The sequence below is a fragment of the Zingiber officinale genome, chromosome 2A (assembly GCF_018446385.1).
Source record: "Zingiber officinale cultivar Zhangliang chromosome 2A, Zo_v1.1, whole genome shotgun sequence".
NCBI classification, from domain to species: Eukaryota; Viridiplantae; Streptophyta; class Magnoliopsida; order Zingiberales; family Zingiberaceae; genus Zingiber; species Zingiber officinale.
The window spans coordinates 28,571,983-28,574,535 of NC_055988.1; the positions used below are offsets into that span (position 1 = coordinate 28,571,983).

The following is a 2,553-nucleotide window of genomic DNA, read 5'->3' on the forward strand; positions in this document are numbered from 1 at the left end:
ACTAATCATCTTCCAATCGACGATCGACGCAACAGCTGAATTCTTGTTTCTAAAAATCGAACTCCTTTTCATCTTCCAATCTTCGATTCTTCTTCAGTTCTTCACCCTTCCTCAGAGAATTGCATCGATGGGCGATGCTCCAACCCTGCGATGACCTAGCCCTGAGTCCCCAACGTGACAACCCTAGACGTTGACCCCAAATGCATCAACGCCCTCGACATTGATGACCCGACATGGCGACCATCGATGTCAAAGCCACGAGGCGACGAAGGTTCGTGCTTAACCACAAGAACATTGATGACCCGACATGGCGACCATCGATGTCAAAGACATTAGACAGTACATAATTGCTATGGATGAAGGTTCGTGCTTAACCACAAGAACAATCTTTAGTCAAGATAAATTTAGGGATTTGGTGGTGCATGCAATTTTAAGACATAATTTGCCGTTTTCTTTTGTTGAATATGAAGGAATGTGGAATATCTTTAAGTACTTTGAATTGAGAGTTTGTTATTTCTCCAGAAACACTATAAAGTCTGACATTAAGAAGATTTATGGTGCTAAATTTGGTAAACTACGTACTGAGTTACTTGCATGCCCTGGTAGAATATGTTTAACCTCTGATGCATGGACTTCTATTGCGATTGATGGGCACATGAGTTTGATTGCACATTATGTAAACAAGAATTGGGTGTTGTAAAAAAGAATTTTGAATTTTTCTTATATTCCTCCTTCATATGTAGGGGTTGCTTTGGCTGAAACAATTTATAGTTTGGCTTATGATTGGGGTATTGAAAAGAAGTTGTTTTCTATCACTTTGGATAATGTTAGTGTGAATGATGTTTGTGTTGAAATACTTAAAACTCAGCTTAGGTTAAAGAATGCTTTGAGTTTTGATGGCACTTTGTTTCATGTTCGATATTATGCACATATTCTCAATTTGATTGTACAAGATGGTTTGAAAGAGATTGACATTGTCGTGGATAGGATTAGAGAATTTGTGAAATATGTTAAGGGTTCTCAACGAAGAAAGGAAAAGTTCAAGAATTGTGTTTCCCAAACTTCTATAGATTCTAAAAGAGCATTAATACAAGATGTTCCGACTAGATGGAATTCTACATATATGATGCTTTCTAGTGCTCTTTACTATCGTCTTGCTTTTTGCCATCTTCAATTGAGTGATTCTAATTTTCAAAGTTGTCTAATTGCAGAAGAGCGGTAAAAAGTTAAAAAAAATATGCAGATTTCTTGAAACTTTTCATAATGCAATTGTGGATATTCTAGATCTCGTTATCCAACATCAAACTTGTATTCTCCTCATGTTTTTGTAATCCAGTTGAAGTTACATGAAGAGTCATCTAGTCAAGATTTGTATATGAAGAAGATAGCTGATCAAATGTTTGTCAAATTCAACAAATATTGGTGTGAATTCAATGTTTTATTTGCCATTGCTGTGATATTTGATCCACGGTACAAGTTTCGATTTGTTGGATTTAGTTATGGAAAGCTCTATGGTTCTGGGTCTCAAGAATTAATGAAAGTTAGAGGGTGAGTATATGAAAGATTCAAATACTAGTCCAGCATCATCTTCGCATTCTCAAGGAAGTAAAGAGGTTAACGCTCTTACATTTCAGGATGATATTAGTAAAGAATCTTCAAATGCTTTCAAGGTATGATATTAAGTTTTTAATGTTAATGGTAATTTTAGAATGATGAACATTTTGATTGTTTTGAATTATTTTTATCAAATATAATATTTTATTGTCTTAATATGCTAGGAATTTGAGGATTTTGAGTTTGCTGCCAATGCTAAAAAAAGTCAATTAGAGATGTATTTAGATGAACCAAGAAGTAAAAGAATATCTTCAATTAATGTACTTGAGTTTTGGAGATCTCAACAATTCAGATATCCATAGTTAGCTAAATTAGCTAGGGATGTTCTTGTTGTTTTAATTTCAATAGTTGCATCTGAATTGGCTTTTAATCTTGGTGGTAGAATTCTTGACCAATATCATAGTTCAATGTCTCCACAAGTTGTTGAAGCGTTAATATGTAGAAGAGATTGGCTCTTTGGAGAAAACGGTAAATTTTCCAAAGTTTTAATTTTTGTAAATCTAAAGTTTTATTTTGTATTGTAATTTTTTCCTTTCTTTTTCGTATAGATATATCTCTGGTCAAATTGGAAGATGTAAGTCAAAACATTATGGCTTTGGACCTCAACAAAGGTGAAGCAAAATCTGGTTTGATGGAAGGTGCAAATTTAAATATTGGGTAATTAGATAATTGGTGAGTCAATGTATTTTCATTAATATTTGCATCATAAGTTTATTTCATAAAAATTTTTTGTCCAGAATTTTATGTTGTAATGTTGTTCATTTTGGATAATTAACTTTTCTACTTTGAATTGCCACAATGGATAGAGGAGTACATTTTGTTCAGAGGTTTAATGTTGAATTGTTGATCCTCTTCTACTCAAAGGCTCTTCGCCTTATCAAAATATTTTGGATATTTTGTTATCTAAAAAGTTGATGAACGTCCAAATTATGGAAACTT

At 33.4% G+C, this 2,553-nt stretch overlaps 1 protein-coding gene across 1 annotated transcript; it reads left to right on the forward strand.

The window, feature by feature from the left end:
* The first annotated feature begins 307 nt into the window (after nt 1–307).
* Nucleotides 308–2,275, forward strand: LOC122043610 (zinc finger BED domain-containing protein RICESLEEPER 2-like). Its single transcript, XM_042604220.1, has 8 exons — nt 308–362; nt 471–602; nt 744–1,218; nt 1,285–1,540; nt 1,635–1,670; nt 1,779–1,851; nt 1,963–2,082; nt 2,163–2,275. The coding sequence occupies exons 1-8, from the start codon at nt 308–310 to the stop codon at nt 2,273–2,275; spliced, it is 1,260 nt and encodes a 419-aa protein (XP_042460154.1).
* The last annotated feature ends 278 nt before the right edge of the window (nt 2,276–2,553 follow it).

Excerpts from the sequence above, each read along its gene's own strand:
- LOC122043610 (XM_042604220.1), top strand. The coding sequence starts at position 308 with ATGGCGACCATCGATGTCAAAGACATTAGACAGTACATAATTGCTATG. Across the intron at positions 1,219-1,284 it reads TGTCTAATTGCAGAAGAGCG|ATCTCGTTATCCAACATCAA; the intron begins GTAAAAAGTTAA and ends TGGATATTCTAG. Across the intron at positions 1,671-1,778 it reads AATCTTCAAATGCTTTCAAG|GAATTTGAGGATTTTGAGTT; the intron begins GTATGATATTAA and ends TTAATATGCTAG.